The sequence below is a fragment of the Gadus morhua genome, chromosome 21 (assembly GCF_902167405.1).
Source record: "Gadus morhua chromosome 21, gadMor3.0, whole genome shotgun sequence".
Lineage (NCBI taxonomy): Eukaryota > Metazoa > Chordata > Actinopteri > Gadiformes > Gadidae > Gadus > Gadus morhua.
In genome coordinates this window covers 9,618,777-9,645,887 of record NC_044068.1, presented here as the reverse complement: position 1 = coordinate 9,645,887, position 27,111 = coordinate 9,618,777, and the positions used below count along the sequence as shown (strand labels likewise).

Below are 27,111 nucleotides of genomic sequence, written 5' to 3'. Positions count from 1 at the left end.
CTGCTGATGCACGAGATGGAAGAGCTGTTAGAGACATGATATGCTTCAATCATTTTTTCTGTTGGCTATAATGGAGGTCAAATTTTAAGATAACCAGAAAACACAAATTTGGAGACTTGTATGTATAAAAGGCATTTAGGTGTTGCTTTCATATAGACAATATTAAATACTGGCAGTGTTGGGATTTTTCTTTGTTTAGCAGATTTCCCTAATTACTTAAATATATCCATCACATGTTGAATGCAGCCACTAAATGCTGTTTAATGAGGGCAGGCTAAACAACATCACAATTGCTTGTACTTAAATTATACCTTATCTGTTTAAACTACATTTTTATATTTCATTTTTAGTTGCAGCCAAGTCCGTTTGGGGCCTGTTGGGTTGCACCTGTGCGCACAAACGCACATATGGAATATAATGGTTGAATAAGTGGAACATTCAAGAGAAAACATTTTCTTTTTCTCAAATACTCTGACTCGGTCAGCTATATTTTTCCACGCGAGCTCCCGCTTTTTGGCTGCTGCCATAGTATTGCTTTTTAGTAAAAAGATATGCTCGCTTTCTGCATATGCAGTAATTAAGATTTGCAACTCCGCTGGGGAGAAGTAGGAGGATCGAGGCTTGTTAGTACTTGTTGCCATGGTGAATCATGTTATCTGTGTTCCATTGATGAGGGCTTTTTATATCCTCATGCACGAGCTTCACTCAGAGTTCCCTTGACTCAGAGTTGATTGAACTAAGCGTTATCACCTGTTCTGAAACCGAAAATTCAGAGTTTTGCAGCTCAGAGTTGGTCAACCTAGAGTTAAGGATTTAACTTAGTTTGTTGAACCTGCTTTCTGAAACGGGCCCCTGATATACTCCAGCAATAAACACCACTCATAGACTGATGTGCATCTTAAAGGGCACAAGGTTAGTGTAATGTCTCCCCTGGTGTATGTTTCAATTGAGCCAACCAGTTTAGAGTCTTACACTCTGGACCTCAGAAGTAATATAACTCTATGGTCAGTGAAGAATTGACAAAGTCCCAATCCTGAGGGCATTAAGTGCCTATTTTTTTTAAAATAATGACTCTCCACATAATCCCCTCCAACCATGCACTAAATTAGCAAATTGATAGTCATTCTTATAGTATCAATTGTGCTGTAGTCTAAGCAGTCGCTGATAAAACAGCCTCCCTCTCTTCCGCTCTCATTCTAGTTGACCTTTCAGCCACCTTTGACACAGTGAACCACCAGATCCTCTTCTCAACCCTCCCTTGGGAATCTCAGGCTCAGCAAATGCCCTGTTCTTCGCAGCTGAAAGATCACACTCACAGGGTAACCTGTAACCCAAGGGGGCCCTCAGGGTTTGCTCTTGGGTCCCATCCTTATCTCAATGTACACAGTCACTGGGTTCTGTCTTTCACTCACATGGCCTTTCGAGTCCTTTTTTTCACAGCCTGAAACCCAGGTTGCAGCACAAATCTCTGAGCTCCTGGCCAACATCTCTCAATGAATGGAGATGCCACCTAAAAACTCAATCTGGACAAGACTGAGCTGCTTTTCCTTGCAGGCTTCTCTTCCTTCCTTCCCATCGACAACCTTTTCATCAATATTGGCAACTCTGTAGTGCCATCGACTCAGACGGCGAGGATGAAAAGCTTCGCTGTCAACATCGCTTCAACCCCCCGCTCCAGCAGATGCATACTGTTCAGCATCAGAAGGATATCTTCATTCCTCAGCCAGAAGGCCAGCCAGGTGCTGGTCCAGGCTCTGGTCATCTCATGTCGAAATAACTGTATCTACCTTCTGGCTGGTCTGTCTGCATGTGCCATTTGTGTAGGCCTATACTCAAATGATTCTGGCACTTTTTGGGTTAGATCTTCATTGTTGATGGCACTTAATGTAAGTCGCTTTGGACGAAAGTGTCAGCTAAATACATGTCATGTAATGTAATGTAATTTGAGAGTTGTTAATAAAGATCGCCGAAAGCTATTGATAGGTTTTGATAATCAACAACCCAAAAAAAATAGAATCACTCCTTCCTCCCTTGCTAGCTTTCTCCAGCATTCACACACCTGTGAATGACAGGCAAGATGGATGCTAGTGTTCATAAATCTATAAGGGCTCATACAGAGACAGGTGCAGGCAAATGGAAACAGATATTCCAAGTGTATCTCACTCACTAATGGCTATTGAATTTCTATCAAATCAAACTGAAATATAGCTCTTATATCCTTAAAGGACACCGTTTGAACCACCGGGTGCGAGTGGGATTAGCTATAACAAACCCTTAAAAAATATGCCCATCACTGTGACAAAATGACATGACGAATGGGAGTGTTAACCTAGATGTATGATGGGCATATTTTTAAATGGTTTGTAATGGCTAATCACACTCACACCAGGCGGAAAAATAGGGGCCCTTTGAATCTTACTGACGCCTTCTTTAATCAATGACCAAATTCAAGTCAAACTGAGGCTCATTCGTAGGGCACTTGCTCTAAGCAACAAAGCAATGTGATGTCTCGATGTGTACATATCACTTGCAGACAGAATCACATTCTGCTGCTAGGTTGTGTAAACTCATCTGTATGCATAACTGAACAAATGCACACCTACAGCCAGACCCTTCTGCGTCACCAGTAGTGCACCTTGATCAGGCTTTGCACGAAAGTGCCATTATATTTATTTATATCCAAAGTACATAAAACAACCAAAAAACACTTTCCAGTCATTTTGTGTAAATGTTTGGTCCATACCTCGAACAAACCTTCCTCTCTGTGCCTTTCATAAGAAAATGTCAACATGATGATTACCTCTTTTCTACAACCCACTTGTTTTATAAGAACGACACATAGACACAGCAGATGTATGCGATAGAAAGAGATTGAGATAGAAAGATAGATAGAACAAAGTAAGTATGGGGAAAGTAAAGTACATTTGTCCCCTGACTTACTTTCCACACTCCATAAAGTACCTTTACTTGGCCCTTAAAAAAGACCTACTTCCTATTTAGTATTCTTTCCTGGAGCCAGTGGGAGTTACGTCATTTAAAGACAGGATATAGTTGTTTCCAGAATAACTTGACAGGTTATGTTGCTTTACGGCTGGCTGACTGTGATGCAAACGCTGGCCAAGAAACAAAAATATTTAATGATGTCATCCAAGAGCTAGGAATATCCATATATATGGATATTTGAGTATTGTGGATGTGTGAGTTAGTCCCCTGGCACTGCACAGACTTTCACAAATCATACATTCAAATAACCCTAACCTCTTTAAATGTTGACAAAGCCAAAATAGGAACTCTCTGTATCACGTTGCATGATACAAGTCCAGCAATTCCATTAAAAGGGCTAATGCTTTATAGTCCTCAGAAGTAGTATCACAACGTTTTTGGTATCGGTTTTGGGTTCGATCACCAACAGATGTATTATACCTGCAGGCCTCCTTGAGCAAGACGCCCCCCTACCTTCCTAGTAAGGAAATCTAAATCGAAATCACATTACTGACTACATTTAAAAAATAAACTAAAAAGTACTGATTAATAAATTTATGTATTTTTCTCAACCTTTCTGTCCTCCGGTATTCTCCTCTGGCCTGTGCACTGCAATAACTCCAAAATGTGACAATTCTATCACCATTTATAAGAAGCATAACATTGCTTTGTTTTTTAACCTTCAAATCCGTCAAAATAATCGGGCCGTATTTATCCAAAGATGAATTGAATAAATACGTAAAAGATTAACAGTCGGCATTGAAGCTTTCTTCAGAATGAAATAGGTCTTTGCCTCACTTCCAACAGGGTTCGGCAGTAACCCGGCTTTGGCTGGGTAGCGATTGATTACCAAAGCTGTATTTGCTACCCAGCCAAAGCAAGATTGATATTAAAAGTGAAATACAACCGTGAATATCAAGATGGTCTCACAAGGTTAGTGGAGACCAACAGGTCAGTCCAATTTTAGAATCATGCCCCCCTGACCACCTTCCCCGCTCATTGACTGACTCCCTCCCTTCCTCTCTCCCTCCCTCACTCCCTCACTCCCTCCTGAGGTGAAGTGCAGGTGGAGTCCTTCCCAAACTGGAGTTATTAATTAAAAAGTGAAATGGCATGGATAAGTTTCAAGGTGACTCAAAAACGACTTGACTATTCTGTCATTTAGCAGACCCTTATCCAAAGCGACTTGCAGTGAATACAGATGCATGTCATTAAGAGGCAGGCTGAGGGATAGTGTGCCTTGCTTGAAGGCTGCCTACATGTACGATGTGGAGTACCCAGTATCCTATATAGCATATCCATTACACTGTCCTATTCACCTTGGACTAGAAGCAGAACTACAAATAAGACAATAACAACAGCAACAAACATAACCTTTGCAGCACCACGAGAGGGCCTATGGTTCTTCTGTACTTTATTTTGACAAATAGGTCGGCTCACATTTTGTGATTTTTTATCGGCCCACAGACTGATCCACCCGCCGCTAAATGTCACCCATCACATTGGAAAACCTGGGAATCCTTTGCAAAGTATGAGACATTGAAATAATATGGTTTAAAGAATGTGATGTCAAATATAGTATATACCATCTAGGAGGCATGAGGATGTGTTTTACCTGTTCCAAGCTATTTGATTGTTGCCTCAGAGAGCAAAAAAGTGGTTCGCTGGACTTTTTAGTTGACAAACATAAATATGCAAGGGAAGAAATATTTGACATACATTTTGAATGAATCGAGATAACACTTTGAAAACACATGAAAGCCTATGTAAGCCCTGAGGCTGAGACATCATAGATAAGGACAGATAAAAGAGCCATCTGCATCTTAAAAAAGATTATATATATATATATATATATTATTGAAAAAACACTTCAACACAGATAACCCCTGGAAACTTCATAGGAACATCCATTTAATTAGCTTTTGTACATTTACAAATGGTAGAAATAAGCGACAGAAGCGCCAAGTCAACCGGTCTGAGAACCGTGTCGGCCAAGACAGCCAACAGAGGTTTGATTCCAGCATCAATCCCTGGAGCAGTGAGCCAGGCTTCACTACCCCCCAGATGAGCTTACCTCTCTCACTGAGCTAAATGTCATGAAATGTCGCCTAGAAATAGACAGCTGTCATGGCATCCCAGATGTGTCTGAATATATTTGGGAAAATACTATAAGAACAATACAATAGAGGTCACAACTTTGCACATGTCTGTCTGTCTGTCTGTCTGTCTGTCTGTCTGTCTGTCTGTCTGTCTGTCTGTCTGTCTGTCTGTCTGTCCGACTGTCCGACTGTCCGACTGTCCGTCTGTCCTTTCTGTTTAGCTAGCTATCAGTGTGGTGTCCAAAATAATCTCCAAATCCAAGAGCATATCGATGACTACCCTAAAATATATGTTTTGATAAAATGTCAAAACTATGCATAACAATGCACTCTTTATCAACAAAATATGTATTTTCTATGCACCATTGGGCCAGAAACACTGCCATCTTGTTTGAGCCCATTACATTTATTATCACGATGCCTCTGCATGAAACAGATGTAATGCAGTGTTCACACGCTGTGATAGAGGCTAATGTACAAGCTTGATGGAAAACGGGATGGATGGATGTATAATGTAGGCTAGATGTGGAGCCAGTATAGAGCATGCTGTTAAACAAAACCTTATGAATGGTTTAACTTAATAGCCTATATGCTATGGAAGCTTTTTATTGACTTCTATGTTTGAAACATAAACATAGTTGTCTATATTTTTTTAGGATTCTTTTTGGAGCAAATATGAAGGCATATTTTATGCTTATATTTCTTTATTGAGTTGTTATGATTTTCCAATGCAAACGTGGAGGTTATTTCCTGTTGCTTTATTTGGATTCCTCTGTTCCGATGCTTTACTGTAACCCCGTTTATCTATCACAAAATGATTACCAGAAACAACACATACACACAAAGAAGCAGTACATAAACCAATTGCTTGAGTTTTCCAGACATTTTTTGGAGGGGCGGAGTAGAAGCGACGATTGGATACTGCGGAAACACACTTGTGCATGAATGAATAAATAACTAGGCACGCTATAGGTCCATGGTGTTGGGGAAGGAAGGACACACTGAAAGTTAAAGCGCTGCACGCACGACTCTGACAGGGAACTGTCCGTGGTGCCTGCATGTCCCCTCTATTTTGAGGGGACAAAGGACTCGATCAATGACAAACTCCCAAAAAACGACCTTATCATTGTAATAACGATGCTTGAACGTGATTTGAAAATTGTGGGGAGGAAATCGCGTTCAATTATTAGGCACCTGGATTATTCTGATCGCTGCTTGAACGACAGCTCATCGATCGCATGAATGGGAGAGCTATTGGATGAACGTTGAGATGGGGGAAGCAGCGGCTTGATCGATGCATCGTGTCTCTTTCACCTTGGGATTGATCAACTAATTTCCCTTGAGAAGACTAATGGTTTAAAGAAGAGACCGATGATCGAGGAGATAAAAAAAGAAAATCAAGAAATATAATCATGCCAACAAATTAACTAGTCAAAGCTGTCTAAACATTGAAGACCTGCAAACAAGAAATCCGCGTTTACCTTTCTAAGAGAAAGCAATAAAAGAAAAGCCAGCCATGGCTCGCTGGCTTGTTTTAGTTAACTCCCTGGTCCTGTTGCTCTTCGGCAGCGACGTGTTTTTGGTCGGAGCAAGTGAGTAGCCTGGGAAATGTTTTTATCTTTTACACTCAGAGCCTAAAGTTGTTGCAGAAAAGTCCTTTATCCATACATCATTTAAATTCTACCCAGTTACATTACTGTCTGTCTAAGCAATAGCTTATTCTGTATTTGTAGTATTGTAATGTGTCAATTTGAACTTGATGCTCTTCTGTCAAATTCAATTAGAAAGATCTGCTATAATTTTTTTTTAATCCTGTTCATGTTTTAAGGAAATACGGTAATTTAAAATGAGTCAGTTGCACTCTGGGATTATGTTTCTACATCGGAAACAACCTGCAGATCAATAACTTCCCTTTTGTAAACCGCCCCTTAGTGCTCCCATTCGTTTATTTAACTGATTCTGCTAATCCATTTTCCCCTCTCTCTCTCTCTCTCTCTCTCTCTCTCTCTCTCTCTCTCTCTCTCTCTCTCTCTCTCTCTCTCTCTCTCTCTCTCTCTCTCTCTCTCTCTCTCTCTCTCTCTCTCTCTCTCTCTCTCTCTCTCTCTCTCTCTCTCTCTCTCTCTCTCTCTCCCCCCTCCCCCCCCCCCCCTCCATTAGCATTGTGGTAATACATATTCTAAGAAGGAATCTGAGTTGATAGGTACGCTGCAGTGATACCAGTGAAAGGCTCGGGGGGAATGACACACTGCTTGCGAATTACAATCGAAAACTCACACAACGAGAGGAAATTGGTTGCAGGAAAACAAGATTGACTGTAGATAACTGATGCTTTGAGGTCAATACACTAGCATTCATTAATAACTAGCAATGTGACGTATTCATCAAATTGCTATTTATATGGGTTGCACAATATGAAATGCATGTACATATCATACGTACACTGCTGCATGAATGAGTATCATGAATGCTAATGAGTTGCATGCCAGAACGCCTCTATTTCACACTGTTGATGAGTGTCAGTCGATTAAGATATCCCGTTCCGTATATTGTCTATGTTGGATGCAGTTTTGTCGTCTATGCTCAGCTGTCCTAGCACTTTGAGATGACAATGACCTCTGTCTGGCAGCTCACCGTCTCTAACCTGTTCCTTTGTGGCCTCACCTGTTTTACATGGTCAAACCTGGTCTATCTTACTTTCAACGAGTTACACCCGGTTTAACCTGGTCTCAACTGGTCAAACATGGTCTCACATGGTTAAACTTGGTTTCACCTGGTTACACCTGTTTTAACCTGGTTACACCTGGTCATACTTGGTCTCACCTGTTCCCATCTGGTCCATTTGGTTACCTCTGCCATCTCCTGATGCATGACAGCCAGACAGTGTTTGCTTTGCATCTCAAACAACCAGTCAAACCGAAAATAAAGACTGATAGAAAATAGACAATAACATGCATGCACAAAGACACGGCAACTCCCTATGATGATAACACATGCGCATATCAAGGTCTGTATGACGTATCTCTCCTACGAGGCCTGGCTGCGGCTCGTTCATCTGCATTATTACCAGTGAGCAGAGCAGAGACACCAGACTCGCTCAGCGCCCATGGAGCTTCCACCATGAGCTTTATATAGCTCCGTATGCTAAATAAAAGAGGGAGGCAAGGGGGTCTGGTTTGTTTAATCCTGACATGGGGGCCCAATGGAGGCATCGCAACAGAAATGAGAAAACCCATGGGTGCTGGGGGGGGGGGTTCACTGTGTTAAGGCAGAGATAAAAAAACGAAGCGCGCTACTTAGAAGCCAACGCCAGCCTTTTTTTGCTGCACCCAAAGGCCTCGAAGGGCAGATATACCAAAGCCCCCTTCAGTGTGCAACAATAGATACGAATGCCCCAGAAGCTTGGATCATTATACAGGATATATCGGATTAGTTTGCCATGCAACCTACCAACCACACAGTAAACATTATAAAAAGGAGTTGGTGTCGGTTAAAGGCAAAAGTTTCAGCAGTTTCTTTTTTGCTTATGTTTTCATGTGTATTAAGGCATGGACAGGTTAGCAACTTTACCCAGCAGCCTTTAGAGCATAGATTAATGCAAGACAGCTATATTCTCTTGATCGACTCAGCATTGAAGTATTGCTAATTTCCTTGGCAGAAGGTAAATGATAACACTCACAATAAATCAACTGATGCCATATTGCATTAAGTGTACAACGCCCGGTCCAAGTTAATACATTAAAACCTACAATTCTGCCTCGTCAGGTGAGCCATTGTGTAGATATAGCTTCTTCATTAAGCCAGGAAAGGAAAGCTTCTCCAAATGCAATTAACTGAGAAAGGGGTGAAATTTACACCGGTCCCAAAGAGGAATAAAATGGCAGCTAAATATCACCCGAAATAGCGCGATGCAGCATGATGTAAAGTGTAGCCGTTTTGACGTTTTGAAATCAAATTCATCCTCTTAGTAATAATGGCTTTTTCTGGTGCACTTTTATGCCACAAAGTAGCTTAGCGAAGTCTCAGCTCCATCTATCCAAGGAACTTTTCCTACAGGTTAAGTCTCTCAAACTCTTCGGACACATTTCATCATTTATTTCTCGCTTTGTTTTTTACAGCCAAAGTATACGTGACATCATTCACTTCATACAAATCGCCATTCATCAAGAAGACAACCGCCCTCAGATTTCTGCGCCCCGTGGGGGTTCATCTGCAGCTAAACATTGCGTTATCCATTCGCATGACTTTACAACCACAGCACTCTTCCTGTTACTTCTAGCTGGGGTTGGCCCCGGTGGGCCCTCACGCTACAGATGGATGGAGGAAGGGAGCTAATGTGCTGGTCTGTTGGGCTGGTAGAGAGAGAGGGAGAAGTACAGAGAGAGAGGCTGAGAGATGGAGAGAGAGAGAGAGAAAGACATCGAAGCGCAAAAAGAGTTAGCGCTTGAACGTTCCAACGACCTGACCTAGCGCATACTTAAGATGTTGCATAACTGTTTCCTCCTGAGCGAAGCCATTTCAAGCACATTGGCCCGGAAGCAAATGTTGAATTCCTCTCAGTTTAAATGGGGGGGGGGGGGCATCAACATTTTTATTTACTTGAGGTTTAGGAGTAGAAACTGCACAGCCTCTCCAATCTACTCTTTATGCACATGTTGGTATAAAATGTTTGTACCAACATGGTACAAACATTTAGTACTCGTCTAGATCTTTATACCATACTGGGGACAGTACAGTGTAATGGTTTGGGTAGGCTGTTCGACTCCCAGCCACAAGGGACTGGGTTTGATTCCCAATGTCTACCTCTAGGCGTCCTTGAGCAAGATTACCTAACCCTTCGTATCGTCGTTCTGGATAAAAATATCATTTCATTACACTGAATGAGAAACAGTCATATTGTAATAGAATATTTAAATGTTTCGATGAATAAGGAGAAAAAATTGAAAGACCAAATGATTGGGGTCATTCTCTGTAGAAAAATGTAATTAAAAAGAGTTTAATTATCTGAGGAGGACAGTTTGTACTGCTCAGAGTAATGCCCAATACTTTCAGACAGTGTTGTCGTCTGGTCGTTATCTAGCAGAGATAGCTGAGCTGTGGTTCTGGTCAAAACAAATGGACAGACTTTATTTGAGATCTCATTGGCTGTACAATGCATCCATATTTTTTACAGACTAGTGTGAAACAGTAGTATTGCCATTATCGACACCCTTTTCCTTCTGTACCAATATCTGAAGAAAATGTGAGCCTGTCATCAGTTAACAACCTACCTCAAAGATGTCAAACAGGAAATCAGTGCCGTTTCTAACCCCCTGAGAGGTAGAACAGGAAGTCAGTGAGGATTATAACCCCCTGAGAGATAGAACAGGAAGTCACTGAGGTTTATAACCCCTTGATATTGAGAACGGGGAGTCTACAAGGTTTATAACCCCAGGAGAGATAGAACAGGAACTAATGGTGTGACACTTGCAGACAGAATTTGGTTCGATAGAAATTTCAGATTGAATAGCAATTTCATGGATTCAGCAACCTTGGATAGATTTGAGGATATACTGTTTATGGAATTCTAAACATAGATAGACAGTAGACAGATACATACATACAACTACTTGCTTTTTACAGTTCCTCCACTTGGAACGAAACACAGCTGCGCTCTCCTCTCAGAGCGAGGCTTATCCCCCCCCTCCCTCACACTCCCTCCCGCTCCATCTCCACTCTGCATCTGTTACTTTTCTGTAACATCGGGCCAAGTCCATTACAGCACCGGCAAAGACAAAATCTCTGTCTGTGCCCATCCCCACTCCGCCCCCCCACCACTACCACGACGCCGCCTCCCTCAGGTTAAACTCCCTGCCCTCCCATATTCTCCCCCCCTCCCTCAATCCAATCCCAGCTACCTTCCCCAGTAGGATACTACCAACCGCTGGGTGGCAGCCAGTCTAATGGGGGCGGGGGTGCGGTTGGGCAGAGGAACTCTATTGGATCTGTCAACCCCATGTTCCAACCCCTCATGCCCCCCCACCCCCCACACGTGCGCTCTGTAATAAGCTTGTCCAATGGAGACCAAATCATGATCGATGGCTAGGATGGAGGAGAAAGTGGTGGAGGAGGAAGCGGGTGGAAGGTTGTGGACGTGGATCTGGCACCTTGATTAGATTCCAAAATAGCCCCCCCAACGCAGGTGTTGGAAGCATAGGGGGAGACACAGGGAGCCAGAGAAATGGTAATTGTTTCTCAATTGTTGGTGGTGTTGCAGTCGAACTGTGTTTGGTTGCATCACAGTAGGGGATGATCAATAATCCCAGGGCAAAGGATTATAAGATTATACGATTGCATTGACGTGTAAAGATAAGACATAGACAAATTCATTTACAGTGTAGAGATAAAGGACGAACAATTTATTTAACGTGCACAGATATCTTGAAAAAAGATGTGTAGAGAGGCAGTTTAATTTCCAATGCCCGAGAGCTGTGGGTGTTTAATTAAGAACCACTGTTTAAAATAAGAGCGGAGGAGGCTGGACACAGACTCACTCCATCATAGGGAGACGGCCACATCTCCACGGCACGTGGACAGTAATGGAAAACGGTGACGGCAACGTCTTAACACATTGAAGGGCGTGACTTGTGGGGGTATAGCTCCGTTTTGCTTCTTGAAGTGTGCATGGGGGGGGGGAGGCGGTTTCTGGCGGTCGTCTCGAGAACGGAGATGAGCTAAAAGGATGCTTTCGGTCCCCTGGGTGCGAAGTGTGATGCGAATAGAAAGGAACCACTTTATCCTATATCACAGGGAACGGCATCAGATAATATCTCACGGAGCATCTATGATGGACTTGGAACATAGTCTCTGACACTACAGTGCTACAATTCGGGTGACCAGCTTTTATCCAGAGTGGCTATCGGATACTTTATGATACATATCAATAATAAGCAGGTCGGGTTAAGCATCGCACTCAAGGAAGCCAGGAGACTATTGGGCATAAAGGTGAGGTACTACAGGTGAATGGGCAGTGAAACCTCAAGTACTTCAATCAGAATGTTGAATAATAACGTTTTAGTTCCCCTCCGATTTATGTATGCACATTATGTGCTATCATATTAAATAGACATCAATTGGCATAGTACATTAAACACAATATTGAGCGAGTAGATTAACTGGTTTAATAAAGCTGTATAATGGCTGAAGGCACAACTTTGTTGGCAGGCGGAGGTCCGACGACGTAACGATACAGAAGCACTTGCCACTTAATGTGTGGCAAGTCCTTCTCGCTTTGACAATAACCAAATGGGCCAATCACATGCGTTCTGCTCTTCCCAAAGACCGCCCCCCTGCTCCCGTCAACGTGTCCGTCACCCACCTGAGAGCCGACTCAGCAACCGTAAGCTGGGAGGTCCCGGAAGGAGATGTGATCATCGGCTTCTCGATTTCCCAACAAGTAAGTAAAAGCAAATGCAAGCCATGATCTCATTCAATCAATTCTGAAAGAGGGAAGTCTTGAGTGAGGTGTATTATCAGATGGTTTGGTGTTTCCCTCCCGGTGATCACTGCAAGTTTCCCTTGCTGTGAAACTTGAGGATTGGAAAATCTCTGCACTGCTACTACGCTGGACTATGAATCTCAGTCACAAGTCAGTGTGTCCAGGTTTAGAAATGTTTGAGAAAAAGGTTTTCAAACAATAATAATAATACCTACTGCAGCTTTAAGAGTATCTCTTAGTCTAGAGAAAAAGAAAAAAAGTGCAATGAATTATTGATTAAGAGTAACCATTCTCTGCACCTTTGTTGAAAGCACAATCCTTCGCTGCGATAATATGTGATTCATGGTTCGAGGGAGCATCATTATTATCTGATTAGCGACCCGCAGTCAAACAAGATCACACGGACATCTGGCCTGAAGCCACTCAAATGGATGGGCAGAGAGAGAGAGAGAGAGAGCTTGCGAGTAAGGGAGGTAGTGTTCCGCACGTCAATGGGCGGAGGGTGTACAGTATTAGGGCTTGTACGGTCTCAATGCCATCTGAAGGTCAGCTGAGATACAGCCTGGGGACTGTGAGCATATGTCTGTGAGGAAACGCACCCAGCCGAGTGGCACAGAGCTGTTGGTTCCGTGGTCGTGGTCCATGAGACCTGAATTAATCTGTGCTTAATCTTCCACTCCCTCTCCTCTGCACTCACTGTAGAATAATTAATTAATATATATGTTCAGCCCTTCATTAATGTATGCATACATACATCTAGACATACATCAATCCAAGTGGTACCCAACCTATTTTGGATAGTGTCCCTATTTTATTTTTGTGAAACCAACAACTGCTTGAATTGGTCTTGCATCCGCCTCCAGACACATCCCAGTGAACGCCTCTCCACAGTGAAGTGGTTTGTAGTCGTTTTTGCCCGTGGCTTGGACTCATGAGGCATTCCTAGCCATGGGCAAGTGGGGCTGTTAGTCTGTTCGTTATCGCAGGACCTTTAAAGATACCTTTCCAAACCATTTCAATCACTATTCTATTTTACTCCAAAAAGGCAGCGTCAGAACCACTCTAGCATATAAACCAGGATTCTCCCCCTGGGCCTGCATCTGCATCAGGCGATGTGGGGTCCGAGTCCCAGTCGTGGAGAACCACTGGTCTATCCATGGATTCTGACTCCCGTCTTCTACACCCTTCACCTCTCCAGAGGCAGGAGGGCCACACGCAGCGCTTTATCCGCGAGGTGAACACCACCAGCCGGGCCTGCGTGCTCTGGGACCTGGACGAGGAGACGGAGTACATCATCCAGGTCCAGTCTATAGGCCTGTACGGGGAGAGCCAGGCCAGCAAGAAGGTCCACTTCCGCACCCTCAAGAAGTCGGACCTCTTCCCGTCCAACAGCTCCAACCAGGGTAGGGGGTGGTGCTCCTGAGAGCTGCTGCATGAGTAGAGCACACTGTATTCTGGATGATACTGATATTTATAGTTGGTACGCCTGGGCTTTTCCCGTAGTCTATGAATTTTTCACGCACAGACATGGAGGCATGCACACACATAATAGTGCAGGCGTGCAAGCACATACGCGCGCGCACACACACACACACACACACACACACACACACACACACACACACACACACACACACACCACACACACACACACACACACACACACACACACACACACACACACACAAACACGTGTCATGTCCCTCTTGTGGATCTCTAACTGCTATAGATATCTGTAAGTTAACTTCAAAGGTTGCAAAGACCTCCCGAAGGTGAAGATGTTTGTGAAAGTTGTGAGACCTAGTTTTGACTGTCATGATATGTTCACTGGTTACTTTTGCTGCCAAAATGTGACGGAGCAGATCAGTGGATGTCATAATCCAGAAAGCAAACAAGTTTTAATACAAGTTCATTGAATCATGCAGTCAGTGTGTCACTTTTGCAGCTTTACCCTACATGATAACATCCTATTAAAAATAGTTGCCATGGTACTTCACTAAAAAATAGTCTCAATTTCGATATTAAACACTGAGCTTCAACTACATTTCAAATTCAAGCTATGAAGGCGATGTTGGCTATGTTTGCACACGATTCCTTAAAAGAAACAATCTTTTCATGATGTTATATAAAGCAACACTTTATCCTTGTGGAGCCTGGCAGAAAGATCTATTTTTCCTCAGGCTACAGAGACAGGTGTCTACCCCTTCCACTTCCAGTAGTCTGTCTCAGTGGGGCCCTGCACTATCCTAGCCTGTGCTGATGAAGCCCAAGCCTGGCTTTTAAAGCTCAATGACATTCAAAATGAGCCACAGTGAGGTGGAGGACCAGGCCAGGAGGATAAGTGCTTGCAGGGGGGGGGGGGGGGGGGGGTGGGGGGGGGGGTAGGAGGAGGAGAGGGTGGGACGGATAATATCAGGAAACCCGGGCAAATGCACTCTCTCTCTTCCAATAGGGTTCTCTTAGCTTTGTCTGGAGTAGTGCTGGGTGAGATGTGAAGCCCGTGACCAATGGAGAAAAGCAAGGCTGAGTGACTCTATTTGTTGTGTATGAGCTGAAGAGCCGTCTCCAGACGACTTTATTTTCTGTGTGTGCGGAGGATTCAGACCCCAGCCGCCTCCTTCGCCGGCCCTCTTTGTCCAACCCCCCACCCCCTCTACCCCCTCTACCCCCAGGCTAATCTTCTTGACATGTGAGCCATGGCTAAAGCCTAAAAATTGATATACAAGCGGGAAAACGGCGGCGTTGGCAGCGAATGTGAGGTTTGGCTTAAGGGACGCCGGCCCCTTATCCTGACGCGACATTTCTGCTCTTAAGGCTTTCTACAGAGACCTCCATGTTGTGAATGTGGAAAGTGCTGATGCTAGTGAATGATTGATGTTTCTCCTCACCTGGTTTGGGATTAAAACCTTTTTTTAGACAATCAATGAAGCTACATTTTTTCAAAGTTCATTTAAATGTAGTTTCCTCAAATGTTGAAGGTTTTAAGTAGTTGAGGCAAACATTACCAAGAGAAAGAAAGATAAGATTAAGATATACCATTAGCTCCGCAGAGTTTTGTATCTTGTCTGAAGCTGTGCAAGTAGGTCAGGGATACAGCCCAGACGGGGCACCTCATTAGTGAGATATTGTTTCGGTTACTTTCTATTTCCAACAACTTTCCCTGAGTTCAGAAAGAACCTTTAACAGTGTCCCAATTTGGAGAATATTACGATTCCCTCTTTCTCTGGTAATTCCCCCGCTTATCATTGTTTCCCACAGCTATTTTATTATGGAAATGACTTTGTCTGTGCCTGTGAAGGTCCCCGTCACATGGAGGCTATAACAGAGTTCATATTGGTATGATATGTCTTCACTTTTCTCTGCATGGCTGCAGAACATTGTATTCTCTTAACTTTGTAACTCAAAAATGATATAGGTTTTTAATACAACAAACAACTTAATATTAATTCAAATATGATACATTTAATCTCCCAATCATTACCTTAGATATAAAAAAAGACTTAAAGAGTTAAATAAGATCAGCATTCACTCCAGAGTTCTGAGGCACATCTAGAATTGGGTTCATCCTAAAACACGCTTTGGAAAATGAGAATAAAAAACTGAAACTATAACGTTATATAGCTTCTATAAACAGTGCACGTCATCATGGGTAAAGCTTATCCTTTTCCCTCATTAGAAACTAATGCTAGGTTGGAATGGGCCTGGGGAAGAATGTTAACTGACTTTGGTGCATATAGACACAACCTGTCTGTATGATGCATGAAGATCTCTTGTTACCTTAAAGTACGTGATGTGTAAAGTAGCAGCCCTGTTTACCAATCACAACATTGTGAGAGTAACCCAACCCTTTTCACTGCTTTTCCTCCACAGCAGACCCTTGTGTACAGCAGTTTGCCCACTAACTCCCCACATTACCGCTGTAAACCCGTGGTATCCAAAGCAAATGACTTTATTACTTGGAGAGATGGGTGCCCAGAGAGCTTACATCTCTGGAGATAGAGAGGGAGAGAGGGAGGGAATATGCCAGGGGCAGGATTTCACATTCTGCTCCGGAACAACTTTATACCTCGATTCAACCTGAGCCTCACTTAAAAGTAGCCCGCAGCTCTCATTTAATGTCACTTTTCAGTTTAACTACCTTTCTCGTTCTCGATCATCGACCCACTGTAGACCTATAAAAAAGAGGACCTTTTGAATCAAGTCTGCCAGGGCACAATGGAGCCATCGCCTTTGCTGCAGCCAAGCATAGCTCAAAGTACATTGGTTTACAACGTGTATTAGAGACCTCTATGGTTGACGTGAAATAAATACTGCCTGTATTCCATACAATACAATGCCCCTTTATCTATGCGATTACAGAGTCGAAGAAGCTTGATGAAAAGCCGTAGCAGACTCATGTGAATGCTAACAAGGGCTGGCTAATGGAAGGGCAGGATCGATTTCCCTGTCAGTCCTAGTTGAAGTTGTAGTTTGAAAAGTAAACCTTCATCTTTAAGAATGCATTTGTTGGCTTTGCCCGCCTGTCAAAACACAAGGCTGTGATGGTGTTTGGATGTACAGTTATGGCAAATGATTAAGAGAAACAAAAGTGGGCAAAAACCTATTATCACCCCTTTGCTTTTCATTCTGTGTGGGAGATAAGCAGCTTGCTAGACATACAATATTCAGTGCATTTCTCTAAGTTATGAGAATGTGTGGGATTTCTGTCTGAGGTTTTTGCAAAATTAAACAGAAAATCCATCAATACGTGATGAGCGAGTCATGAAAGATTCACGAGCAGGACACCATCTTTGTGTGAGGGACAGTGTGGCCACAACAAGCTTCAGCCAGACTCTTAGGCACAAAAATCTGTGAATTATGTTGTACATATTCAGTTTTCTTCAAACTGATCATTGTTCAATGTCATAAATGCGGCCCACAGCCCCACATTCCATGTAAGAATATGTTGATATTTTTAGATTGCGGGTGGTCTTGGCTGTCAAACACAATAAGATGAAGGAGGAGGAGGGATCCCCTAAGACTCAATTAGTGTGTGAGACTTCAGGGCTGCCAGGGTGGCTAGTCAACCCCGTAGTGGGAACTCAGCCTCTCCTCTATGCAGGCAAAAACACACTCTGGTTGTACACTTGTCAAATTGACTTATCATTTGTTTTTGTTTTATTCTGAACTATAGTATATAAACAATAGTAAACAAAAAAATGAACCACAGAAGATTAGTATTATATTTATATTTAAAGAAAAAAATAGATGTTTTAATGAGATAAAACACAGGCACAGATTAGCCGGTAATTGTGTCTTTGGTATGCCTTCCTGGAACACCTGGTTTGTTGCAACAGGCTTCCCCACCTTTGCTCAGATCACAGTAATACATCCCACTCAGGGGATTCGAGCCCCAGGGAAGCCGTCAGACTAATTAAGGTAACCACTGCATCGGTGCAACACCATATGGCTCATCTACCAGGAGCAACACATCAGACAGAATCACTAAGTGCAGTTTCTGGTATTAAATATGCAGCATCACTCTCAGCTGTGCGTGTATATGTCGGGTCAATTGGAAATTCCTTCCACACATGAAAGCTAAATAAAAGCATCCCTTCCCTTTATGAATAATCGCTTAATTTAGCTTGCTTGCTCTCGTATCAATTCCTATTGAATTGCATGCTCATCTCGGTTAATGAATGAAAAGTACCAACGGCAGAGCCTTACACAATAAAAAAAGGGGTATTTGTACCATGTGCAGTATTATTTGTACCATGTGCAGTATTATTTATGCCGGCGGCATCCAACTGTGATAATTAAGGAAACCATAAGGCTGCTGACATCAGCAATGAACAAAAACACCAGGATGGATAAAGCTTCTTCCTATTCCTTATAGCAAAGCAGCTCCCAAAACAAATCAGATACAAGTCCTTTAAAACAAGGTATGGGTGAGACATAATGCTCTTGATAGAACCAAGTCTCCCCTCACCGCCAAGTTATATCTGAATAAACATGCATACGGACACACACACACATACACACACACACACACACACACACACACACACACACACACAATTACCACCAAAGTAAACATGCACACGGACACACCCACAACCACACAAACACATGCACAAACACATGCACACACACACACACACACACACACACACACACACACCACACACACACCACACACACACACACACACACACACACACACACAATGACCACCAAAGTAAACCAATCAATTCCCACATCACAACTGCCCCCCCAACCCCCTGACACCAGGGAGGGCTGTCTGGCGCTCCCGGACTCCGGAGCAGCATCCGGACCCTCAGATCCACTCAGTGGGGGGGGGGGGGCCCTAATCGGGAAGAGTGTCCGGCTGGAGGAGATCCAGCCGCGCAGGTTTAAAGAGATTGTTTGAGGGTGGAAGGAGGCCGATAGTCAAAGCTCTTACAGCGGGATTAATGCCGTGATGGATCGGTACGCCCCAGCATCACATCCTGCTGGCTCCTGATGAGAGGATCCTGCTATTGCTTGGCAAGACGTCCGTGGTCCATGGCGGCGGGGGTTCAACACAATGCCGTCCACTGCTGGGAGCCTTTAGCTGAATAAAGTGCAACTAATTTGTGTAAATCCCTGCGTGCGTGGGTGCGTGCATGTTTATATGTTTATATATATATATATATATATGTATATATATATATAAACATATATATAAACAGTCCTCTTCAAAACAAACATGCACATATATATATGTATATATATATATATATATATATATATATGTATATGTGCATGTTTGTTTTGAAGAGGACTGTCTCTTTATATACCATATATGGTATAGAATGGCGCACTATTGGGCTTGTACATACCAATGCCCGCCTCCATCTTGGAATCATTTAAATGTTTTGGGAGTAACTTTTCTTTGGACACTGTTTAGCAATGAATCGTGAAACGGTCGTTATTGCGAGTCATCGTTGTGTCTGAAACTGCCAGTGTTTCAGTGTTTCACAGTGTTATGCAAAATGGGGCAAAACAATGCATTCATTTGCCTATGTTACGGTGTATTTACCGTTGCGTTGACCCTAACCTTCACCCTTGACCTTCTTGACCTTCCTGTTCTCTCTGCTAGATGATCCAACGGTGCAGGGACTGGACAGGCCCAGACATCTCCAGACTGGAGAGATGATCATCATAGTGGTGGTTCTACTCATGTGGGCAGGTAGGTCTGTTTATGCAGCCAGACATTGCCTGACCAGTGCACAAGTTGAAAACCTCTCAGGGTTTATTTTCGATGTCGGAGGAGTGGTATCAACCGTTGCAGACCAAATTGCCTCTGGAAGAAATTGGAAAGATGTTCAACCAACCAGAGCAACGAAAAGTGTGATGGTAAATGGACTATTTATATAGTGATTTTTTGTAACCAGAGGCCACCCAAAGCGCTTTACAATATTGCCTAACATTTACCCATTCATACACACTGACGGCGGCGGCAGCCATGATGCCATGATGCAAGGCGACAGTGATCCCCTGATGCAGCGTTGAGTGCTGTTTTGGTCAATTAAATCCCGTCGGAAGTAGACCAAAACGGCAGGAATCTTAGTCATCAAATCATCATATCAAACCCGCCCAATATACCGGTAGATAAACGGTTGAGATTGGTCTGACCCAGGACATTCAGATAAGAACCTGTCTGAACTGGAGGGGGGACCGGCCATCTGCCTGAGCAAATAAAACATGAGCTCTCAGATTCCCAGCCAGGTTCCCAGGCTCCTGTTTATGTTCTCCAGCCCCTAAACGTTGAATTCAATATCAACCCATATGTAGCGATCGATAATAATATCAACGTTAGCAGGAAAAGAGCCCTACGAGTACAATATCTATTGATGTTGCATGTAGTTGGTTATATAGCAATAGAAAATGGCTCTTGGGGAAACATTCCTCATCTTTTTTTCACACCGTTAGTTCGTCCTGACTTTCTGGGGACTTTGAATTGGTCGTTGTTGACGAATGGTCTTGTTAATGTGTCCCATAGCGTCATCAGGGAACCTGGCAGTGATAAATACCTGCGTAAATAGACTGGACAGACAATCTGTTCTCTGTGCTGCATTGGCCATGTGCAAATATTACAGCCGAGTCATTCCTTTTAATGTGAAAGGAAGTACATTATGATGCGCTCAACACGCTAGAAAAAAGTACAGGATTACAACTCAGGTTTATTTCTCATTAATTTTTCCATAATAAATAGCATTACAGTCTTTGAAAGCAAAGAAGCTTTCAATGGAACCTTTTCTACAAACAGCCACATTCAGCATTCAGTCTGCATGGAAATGACTTTGTGTATCAGTTCACATTTATGCTCTCCAGTAAGTGTGAGTTGTGTGTTCCATGAAGGCACTTGAAGTGATCCAAGCATTTCAGGGATGTCATTGATAAGGTGTGGATTGGAATGAAGAGTAGATAGACAATGTGGACTAGAGTAGCAAACTACTAATGGAACATCAAGGTGTGTGTGTGCGTGTGCGTGTGCGTGTGTGTGTGTGTGTGGTAAGTGTTCATGTCTAAGTGCACATGCTTGGCATCTACAAATACAGCACGTATGCATGGGTATACTGTGTATGAATGTACAATACGTGTCTGTAACTGTATGCGTGCATTCATCCGTGGGTGTGTTATGAACAGAATAATTTCTGTCTCCTCTCCCTGCAGCGGTCATCGCGCTGTTCTGCCGGCAGTATGACATCATCAAGGACAACGACTCAAGCAACAGCAAGGAGAAGGCAAAGCCGTCCTCCGAGCACAGCACCCCAGAGCACCACAGTGGCGGCCTGCTGAGGAGCAAGGTGGGGGCCTACTGACGCTGGGGTACCTACCGAGGCCAGGCTAATGATGCTAAGCTACTGATGTAAGCTAGTGACAGTAGGCTTATGATGCTAGGCTACTGATCCTAGGCTACCGAGGCGAGGCTAATGATGCTAGGCTACCGATGTAAGGCTAGTGACAGTATTAAACTGCCACTGTCACTAATGATGCTGAGCAGCAAGGTGGGAGCCTTCTGATGCTAGTCTAACAAGGCTAGGCTACTGATGCTAGGCTACCGAAGCAAGGCAAATGATGCTATGCTACTCATGCTAGGTAACCAAGGCCAGGCTAGGCTAGTGCTACAGCCCTCACCATAACAATGCTAGGCCTTCATGTTGCTCTTCCATGTACTCCCTTCATTCTGAGCTGTAATGCAGTACTTTACTTATATAGTGTATCCATTATGTTATACACACAATATTAATATGAATATGAACACTGTTGTCATGTCAATATGGAACAACCAGAAACAGTCAGGAATGGTGATGAAATGCTTGACTTTCAGGCCTCTTCAACAAACAACTTAATCTAAATTAAATCTGTTTAGCTTTTGTTTCAATCGTTTTTGTTTTTCAAACAATTTATCCAAAAACAAACTCAACCTTATTCTTTTTCAACCAGCAAAACAGAAAGGCAGATCAGGCTCAATTGCTTCTTATTTTTTGTTTTTCTTTGATGGATGAACGCAACGATGGATGAACGCAACGGCGGGGGGGGAGTCTGTTGTCAGACTTCTACGTCGGCTTTCATCGCAATCCATTGTGCTTATTAGGTATTCACAGTATATCTGTGGATACCTGTTGTTATTCATTATTGTTTTTGCAAAAATAGATTTGAATGTGGTAAAAATGTATACAAATAAAAGGCCAAATTTAATTTGGTAATTGGATCAAGTTTGATAGGATTTCTTTAGACAGAAAACTCCACAATATGAGCAATACAAACTAATGGCAAAGATGATGCAAATGTTGGTGCCAGAAGATATTTCTGTTTGGCTTAAGCACAGCTCATAACAACGTGTGTTTGAACGGCAGTCAGGAAAAAAAAACGTTAAACTGTGAATAGTAATGCCATGCATTTGCCAGCATTTTTTTTTTACTTTGAACATTTGTAAAAAAATAGAGAAAGATACGACGGAAATGAAAAGGTTTTTCACGCCAGCCTTTACACGCGATTGATCCGCTGCTTTTCACAAAAACACAACCTTGTGAAGACAGATCGAAGTCTGTGTGTTTGATGGCGGCTTGTGTGCACAATAGGCTTAGCAGACAAGGAGAGACAAGGCATGGCAAAGGAAAGAGAAAAACAAGAAGTACAAACTGCTGGTCATTTATTTAATTTCCACTGGGTTTTGAATTCTACTATGGGCTTATCATTGCATTCAGATCCCATGGGGAGGAAAATTTCGGTGATATTAAATAACACAAACATGAGAGGCAATAAATAGTTTGAACTGTTAAACAGGATATCAATATGCAGAAACTACATTGTATTCGTATTCAAGTCATTTTCTTCTATTCTAGCTCTTGGCTTAATAAAATATGATTCAGATATTCAACTAATTTGATTACCACGTCAAACTTACCAAGCAATTATGGCAATACCCAGACTATACAGTACTTAAATTGGTTTAACATTACATATATTGGACTTGTTTGTTGTTCTAAGGTACGCTTTCTCAGCTAAAACCACATAAATCACTACTGTGACAGTGCATGGCTTTCTAAAGATGGCCAAATAAACAACACAATGACTGATCTGGTTTCTATTCCATCTTTTGCAGTTTCATCCATCCGTGCCATCGATCAACATCATCGACGTTTGAGCAGCGATGAAAAAACTCCACAGTAACAACGCTTTCACCTTCATCGACAGCACATTCTCACGATTGCCAGGGACGAGAAGGAAATACAAAAACTGGATTTGGCTTAGATGATGTTTTGAAGCCATTGAGGCTTAAAAATAGATGGAGATGTCAGATATACGGTGTCGTGCCAAGTTTGAAAGACACGCGATGCATGCCCATAAGTTGTACATGAATGACAGCAGATGCTAAAATCCCTTAACCTTAACCCTCTGTGTTCCCCTACCATCAACACACACATACACCACACACACATATTCTGGTAGCTCTACTACAATGTTCCTAGAAGTGTGATAAGACATGTTCTGTACCAGATTTTTGGTATGTCAATGCAACATAAAAATGCCCATTAATCATCTCTGGGGAAGCCAGTCTATATATTTTGTAATAGATATTGTATTTTAAATATAGATACATACAATATATCTATAAGGCATTGTTCCGAATAATTGTTACAAACTATTTCTGTAACAGTATGTGAGTGACTATTGGCTAATCTCTGAAATAATTAGGAATTCTAGTACTATGTCAATGTTTTGTTATATTTCTCAAATGCAATACAATACAAAACAAAGATCCTGTCTGTACAGACTATAATAACTGAATTTTCTCTCATTTATCAATAAGCAGTTGCATGCTGCAACTTGTTTTGCAGATACCATGAGTTAAATTGCAATTTGATTAGTATTGATGAGGAATATACATTTTTTAATGTTATGAATTTATTGATTGGATGATGATTTTCCAACGACTGAAGTATCAAGATTGCATTGAATTTTAAATTGGTGACAGTGGTTTTAGGCAACAAGAACACTCTCACTCATTTAGGAACTTCATTTTCAGTGTGTGTCAGGCGCAGCAGCAGTAGAAGTGGAACCCATGATGGAGTAGCTGCTCTTTCATTGCATGGTGCTGAATAGTTATCCGAAGAATCATTTAAAAGAATCTCAATAATTTCTTTCTTGACTGTGAACCATTTCGCAAATATGAACATGGTGGTACTAAAATAAATTGGGTTTAAAGAAACATACAACTTTGTATGCATATATTGGTATGCTTAAGATGTGATACGTTTATGAGATGAATGGCTGCTATAGTGTGTATATAGTGCATCTTTTATATTTTTTTGTAATCAAAAGTGATGTGGGCGATGACGGGATGAGTTGTGAAAAGCTATCATTGCGTACCTATTTGTTCACGAAAATAAACTTCATGCTTCAAAAATGAAAATGCGTTACAGTGGGTTTTTTCGTTTATAAGCTCAACAACCTTAAAAAAAGAATGACAATTATTATACAGTCATATAAACTATAACTATTTATGAGATACTCAGTGGACTGAACTGGACTCTCTATATATATATATCATTCAGAGGAAAGCAGGATCTGTCAAGGAGCAGAGCCCTCGTGTGCATATTTGCTACTTTTTTTTCATCACTTCAGCAGACACTTCAATCTAAAGAGACCAAGTGAAATCTGATCAATTTGGAGTAAGGGGCCAGCTTTGCGCCTACATTTTTTGAAGACCATAACCACCTATGGAAGACGTGTTATAGAGCAGTGGCTCCAGGCTGTTCAACTCCCAGCTGAAAGGCCCGGAGTTCAATCCCTTATGTCTGCAATCCATCCATGTAGGAGCAAGGCTGGCCCATTACACCACATTGATCAGATTTCACTAGGTCTCTTTGGATAAAAGTGTCTGCTGAAGTGAAGATGTGTAAATATTATATGCACACAATACTTGACAGATCTCCCTTTCTTCGGAATGCTATATATAGAGAACAAAGTAAAGAATATTAAATTAAAATTAAATTAAATTAACTGAAATAGATGTTTAAGTTCAGTCCACTGAGAATTTCATGAAAGAGTCTGGAGTCTAGGAGTGCCTTTGTGGGAGCCAGGTTGGATGGAGGGTTAGTTTCAGTCTGCAGTCTCATAAGGGTTTAGCTTTTCTCACTCTTTGTTTAACTGGATTGTAAAATGGTTCTTAACTCCTGACTGGTGTGTTAGCCATGTCTGCTTCATGCTTAACAGCCATTTAGCAATTAACGAGTCTCTAATGAATACAAAATTAGTAATTCAATCCGACATCCAGGGCCACAGCTGACAAATTTGACTTTGATACTTGACAATTTGCCCCCTAACCAAATAAATGTTCCTGAATTAGAATAGACGGAATTAGTGCAGGGTTTCTTGTATGGTGTTCTGTATCCAATCCTATTATCACCATAATCATCATAATAAATGTTGTCCGTGTCATCATGTCTTCATCATGGGTTCTATTATCATTACTACTGTAATGCTTTTGAAGGCATGAATCCACTGACACAACAAGCCTGCGACCCAGAAATCTATTTTGGTCACATCGACATCAAGGTGACACCAAGCAATTCCACTGGTAGCTGCCGACCTGCATGTGAAAATAGTTCTTCATTTACAGGGAAACTTGAGACAAGGAAGAATAATAAGTAGAAAGGAAGGGAGTTGACTATCAATAGATATTTATAGAGGCCAGGAGTTAATGAACAATTGAGCTCCTGCAGAGCTATAGCTCCTTAAAACATTTTTTACAAAAGATGAATTTGAGAACCATTTTAGACAAATGGTGCTAAAAATAAACAATTATTCTGACCACAAATATCCTCAAAAACATTTGAGGTGAAGACTCGACAGTAAGCATAATTCAATGAGCTGAAACGTGTGGAGATCAGATTCCAATAAATGGGAGACATTTGAGTATATTCTGCAGAATTTAAGATATTATTGTGACAGGCCAAAAAAGGTTAGGAACCCGTGTGATAGATGAGGCAATACATAACAGAATGGAGGAGGAAATAAACAACAAAATGCTTCAATTGGTAGATGCAACAATCCACAGAGGGATCCACGCTTGACTGAACAGGAAAAAACTTAAAGGCAGGAGGAAGGATCCTTTCCCTGCAATGCATCTATACCAGTGTGTCTCAGGTGTGTGCTTCAGACTGCAGCAACACAGTTACTGTTGCTGATCCACTGAAGTTTGACGAAACATCCCAATCTATATGTAGCCCAGAGACATGTGTATTATTCCCCTCCAATACCACAACAACAAGAAGGCTGGTGTTTGGATCTTCCATGACCATGAAGCATGAGCACAGAAGGTGGGTTCCATTCCTCATATGTTCTGGGTTTGATCCCCAGTGTCTCCAGGGGGATTGGATGTCCACAGGCATCTTATGCCCCAAACCCTACCTGCTATGGATGAAAGTGTCTACTAAATAGTTAATTCCGTATGAAGTACTCTAGGAATCCTTTATCAATGCCGAAACCAGATCTCCGTAACACATCAGTCAACAGTCTATCTGCATTCAGGGAATGTTATATCTGCCTCCCCCACTCACTCAACTATTGTTTCTCAGATTGGCTTGCTGCCATTGGGCCTATTTTGAGGCAACGATTGATTTACTCCATTTTCAGATGACAATTTAACCTGCAGCCGTTGGTCCTGAATAGTACTTCAGCTTTTCGTATGCAGAAATTCAGACGTGAAATGTCTGCCGACCTCTTTTGGTGTTTAATACATATTTTATGTTTTATTACGTTTCCCTCTCCTCTTGTGTTTGCAAGACATATTTTCAGAGACTTGAGATTCACATCCAGGGGTTTTGTCCAGAATGTCCTTCCTTTGTATTTAGGCAGTGGGAGGGTGTAGGCCTAAAGCATAACAACCAGATAATAACTTCTGTGTGCCAGTCGTCTGTATCTTGTTAATCCTATGTTTGCTTTTTTCATACTGACTAATACTTTGACAGGAAATTGCTTGTTAAAAGCACAGTCAAAATAAATTAGATGTGACTTCGGCAT

General features: G+C 42.1%; 1 protein-coding gene across 2 annotated transcripts; it reads left to right on the top strand.

The window, feature by feature from the left end:
• The first annotated feature begins 6,072 nt into the window (after positions 1–6,072).
• Positions 6,073–24,499, top strand: fndc4a (fibronectin type III domain containing 4a). Of its 2 annotated transcripts, none has more exons than XM_030346195.1 (6): positions 6,073–6,673; positions 12,398–12,513; positions 13,754–13,958; positions 19,676–19,765; positions 21,253–21,386; positions 23,189–24,499. In XM_030346195.1, the coding sequence occupies exons 1-6, from the start codon at positions 6,598–6,600 to the stop codon at positions 23,228–23,230; spliced, it is 663 nt and encodes a 220-aa protein (XP_030202055.1). In that variant the 5' UTR covers positions 6,073–6,597; the 3' UTR covers positions 23,231–24,499. The 2 variants fall into 2 exon arrangements, with proteins under 2 accessions (XP_030202055.1, XP_030202057.1); XM_030346197.1 differs by having other exon boundaries at positions 21,253–21,448.
• Positions 24,500–27,111: the final 2,612 nt, after the last annotated feature.

Excerpts from the sequence above, each read along its gene's own strand:
- fndc4a (XM_030346195.1), top strand. The coding sequence starts at position 6,598 with ATGGCTCGCTGGCTTGTTTTAGTTAACTCCCTGGTCCTGTTGCTCTTC. Across the intron at positions 6,674-12,397 it reads CGTGTTTTTGGTCGGAGCAA|ACCGCCCCCCTGCTCCCGTC; the intron begins GTGAGTAGCCTG and ends CTCTTCCCAAAG. Across the intron at positions 12,514-13,753 it reads GCTTCTCGATTTCCCAACAA|AGGCAGGAGGGCCACACGCA; the intron begins GTAAGTAAAAGC and ends TCACCTCTCCAG.